Source organism: Tarenaya hassleriana, unplaced genomic scaffold (assembly GCF_000463585.1).
Source record: "Tarenaya hassleriana unplaced genomic scaffold, ASM46358v1 Cleome943, whole genome shotgun sequence".
NCBI classification, from domain to species: Eukaryota; Viridiplantae; Streptophyta; class Magnoliopsida; order Brassicales; family Cleomaceae; genus Tarenaya; species Tarenaya hassleriana.
The window spans coordinates 5,488-9,529 of record NW_010971823.1 but is presented as its reverse complement, the minus strand read 5'-3'; the positions used below and the strand labels follow the sequence as shown (position 1 = coordinate 9,529).

The 4,042-nt window shown below is 48.3% G+C and overlaps 1 protein-coding gene across 1 annotated transcript in view; it reads left to right on the top strand.

Moving 5' to 3' along the window:
• Positions 1-85: 85 nt before the first annotated feature.
• Positions 86-4,042, top strand: part of LOC104804721 — a 6,222-nt gene continuing 2,265 nt past the window's right edge. The window contains exons 1-3 of the mRNA XM_010529064.1: positions 86-1,495; positions 1,573-3,244; positions 3,897-3,985. Coding sequence (XP_010527366.1) covers positions 86-1,495; positions 1,573-3,244; positions 3,897-3,985 — 3,171 coding nt within the window. The remainder of the gene's footprint in view (positions 1,496-1,572; positions 3,245-3,896; positions 3,986-4,042) is intronic.

Sequence of the window (4,042 nt, the reverse complement as noted above, 5' to 3'; positions counted from 1 at the left end):
TAGAGCCGATCAGAACATGGAGAGAAATGAAAGTATTAATGCGTAAATAGAGCCGATCAGAACATGGAGAGAAATGAAAGTATTAATGCGTAAACGATACGTTCCTCCACATTTCCACCGAGAACTTCAGCGTAAGTATAGGCGAATCTCACAAGGTGCTAAGACGGTGGAAGAATTCTTTGAAGAATTCGAGCACCTTAGGAGTCGGTTGGAATTAGATGAGGATGAGGAGGCGGTGATGGCCCAATTTCTTGATGGACTTAATGAGCGTATTGCTCGGAAGGTCGAGCGCCATCCATACCGTGATCTCCATGAGCTTCTGCACTTAGCCGTGCAAATTGAAAAACAAAACCAGAGGAAACAAACCCGGCTAAGTAAATTCAAAAACCCTCCTAGTCTCTCCTCGCCCATAGCCAAAACACCGGCCATAACCCGAAAGGAACCCTCTGAGAACCGTAGCAACCGTGATTACCGGGAGAAAGGAAAATCCCCCGAGACATCGCAAACCAAACCCACCCATGACGCTCCTCGTGACACTAGAACTAGAGAGATTATGTGTTATAAGTGTCGGGGTCGGGGACATATGGCTCGTGATTGTCCAAACTCCCGAGTAATGATCATCACCGATAAGGGAGAATACGAGTCTCTAGACGAGGAAGAGGCGGATGATCTCGAGGAAGAGATCGAATATCCCGACAGTGGGGAACTCTTAGTTACCCGACGAGTTCTTAGTACTATGGTAAACCCGGACGAGACCGCACAACGAGAGACAATATTCCATACTCGTTGCACCATCCAAGGAAAGGTTTGCGGGTTGATAATCGACAGTGGTTCATGCACCAATGTGGCTAGCGCCTACATGGTGAAGAAATTAGGACTTACGCCCGAAAAACATCTGCACCCCTATAAGCTACAATGGTTGAATAACCAAGGGGAAATCAAAGTGAGCGAGAGAGTAAAAATTCCTTTTAGCATCGGACGTTACCACGATGAGGTTGTGTGTGATGTCGTTCCCATGCAAGCGGGGCACATGCTACTAGGACGACCCTGGCAATTTGACCGAGAGGTCATGCACGACGGACGAGCCAACCAGTACACTCTTATACACAACAAGAAGAAAATTGTGCTCGCTCCTTTAACGCCATCTCAAGTACACGAGATGCAGCTGCGACTCGCCAAGGAAACCGAAGTGAAAAAGGAAAATTTCTACATGCGGTCTAGTCAAGTCGAGAAGGCCCTTAGGCAAGAGTGTCCTTCGGTGATCCTGATGGTCTTTAAAGACCAAATCACACTCCGAACTGATTCCTCTCACGAGAATTCAGCCATATCCCGGCTTCTTGATCAGTTCCAGGATGTTTTTCCCGAGGATATCCCAGCAGGACTCCCTCCGATCCGCGGTATTGAGCACCAAATCGATCTAGTACCCGGTGCGCCGCTACCTAACCGCCCAGCCTACCGTATGAACCCCGAGGAAACAAAAGAGCTCGAGAAGCAGGTTCGAGAGCTGATGGATAAGGGGTATATTAGGGAGAGTTTGAGTCCATGCGCTGTTCCGGTACTCCTATACCGAAGAAAGACGGGACGTGGCGGATGTGCGTAGACTGCCGTGCAATAAACAACATCACGGTCAAGTATCGCCATCCAATTCCCCGCCTTGATGATATGCTCGACGAGCTTAGTGGAGCCACGATCTTCTCAAAGATCGACTTGAAAAGTGGCTATCATCAAGTCCGAATGAAAGAAGGCGACGAATGGAAAACCGCCTTCAAGACGAAACAAGGACTCTATGAGTGGCTTGTAATGCCATTCGGGCTCACTAACGCCCCGAGTACTTTCATGAGGCTCATGAATCACATTTTGAGAGCCTTCATTGGAAAATTCGTGGTCGTGTACTTTGACGACATCCTCGTATACAGTCGAACCGCGGTAGACCACGTGACTCACTTGGAACAAGTCCTAACCACCTTGCGGAGAGAAAGCCTTTACGCCAATTTGAAGAAATGCTCGTTCTGCACTAACGAGATCGTCTTCCTAGGCTTCGTGGTTAGCTCTAGTGGACTTAGGGTCGATGAGGAAAAGATCAAAGCCATAACGGAATGGCCGACCCCTACCACTGTTGGACACGTGCGTAGTTTCCACGGCTTAGCTAGCTTTTACCGTCGTTTCGTGCGGGATTTTAGTAGCATAGCCGCTCCCCTTACTGCGGTCATCAAGAAGGACGTACCCTTGGAGTGGGGAGATACACAAGAGCGCGCCTTTGCTGCGCTCAAGGACAGCCTTACACATGCTCCCGTCTTGGTTCTCCCGAACTTTGACAAGATATTTGAGGTCGAGTGTGACGCATCCGGAATTGGCATAGGAGCCGTCCTTATGCAAGAAAAGAAACCCGTAGCTTTCTTTAGTGAAAAGTTAAGCGGGGCTGCGCTCAATTACCCGACCTATGACAAGGAGCTATATGCACTTGTACGAGCTCTAGAGACTTGGCAACATTACTTGTTGGCCAAAGAATTCGTAGTGCATTCGGATCATGAGACGCTAAAGCATCTCAAGGGCCAAACCACTCTTAAGCGTCGGCACGCTAAGTGGTTAGAGTTTATTGAAACATTCCCGTACATTATCAAGTACAAGAAAGGAAAGGAGAATGTTGTGGCCGATGCTTTGTCTCGCCGACACACATTGATCTCGGTCATGGAAACGAGATTGTTCGGTTTTGAGCACGTGAAGGCACGGTATGAGGATGACCGTGACTTCGGAACCCTCGTAGAAGAATGTAAGAAAGGTGGTTTCGGTCCCTATTACTTGCATGATGGGTATCTTTTCCGAGATAGACGTCTATGTATTCCTCAAGGATCTTTACGAGATGTCATACTCCGAGAAGCTCATGGAGGAGCTCTCGCTGGTCACTTCGGAGTAGACAAGACGTTGGCTGCTGTACAAGAACATTTCTTTTGGCCACATCTTAAGCGAGATGTACGGAGGTTTTGCGCCAAATGCGTCGAATGCCATCGAGCAAAATCAAAGGTGCAACCTCACGGACTGTACATGCCCCTACCGATCCCTACGCAGCCTTGGGTCGACATATCCATGGACTTCGTTCTTGGACTACCCAAGATCCAACACAAGGATTCTATCTTTGTCGTTGTTGATCGGGTTTCAAAGATGGCTCATTTCGTGCCTTGTGCCAAGACGGACGATGCTAAAAACATCGCCAATCTATTCTTTCGAGAGATAGTCCGTCTTCACGGCATACCAAGGACTATAGTGTCGGATCGAGATTCGAAATTTCTCAGCCACTTTTGGCGGACACTTTGGAAGAAGATCGGCACGAAACTCGTCTTTTCAACGACTTGTCACCCGCAAACGGATGGACAGACCGAGGTGGTCAATCGAACGTTATCCACTCTGTATCGGGAAGACATTAGGGAATTGGGTTGAGTGCATACCTCATATTGAGTTCGCTTATAACCGAGCGATACATTCGGCATCTAAACACTCCCCATTTGAGATCGTGTATGGATTTAATCCAATTACACCACTTCATCTCCTTGCCCTACCCGACCACGAGGTTCTTAATCTCGATGGAGAGAAAAAGGCCAAGTTCGTTAAGCAGCTGCATCAACGCGTCCGCGATAATATTGCTAAGCGAACCGAGTCCTACGCAAAGCGTGCCAACAAAGGCCGTAAGACGATGACATTCAAGGAGGGTGATTGGGTTTGGCTGCATTTTCGACCTGAGCGTTTCCCGGATAAACGCAAATCCAAACTATCACCAAGAGGCGATGGGCCATTCCGAGTCATAGAGCGAATTAACGATAATGCCTATCGTCTAGAGTTACCTAATGAGTTTAATGTTTCCGATTCTTTTAATGTGGCTGATCTACTTCCTTTCGATGCAGGTACAAACATTTCGAGGGCGAAATCTTCTCAAGAGGGGGAAAATGATGAGGACATCACCAAGGACAAGGAACATGAAGACGCGGAGCTTGTAGATGCGGAGCTTGGAGACGCGGAGCTTGGAGATGCGGAGCAAGGAGCGGAACCA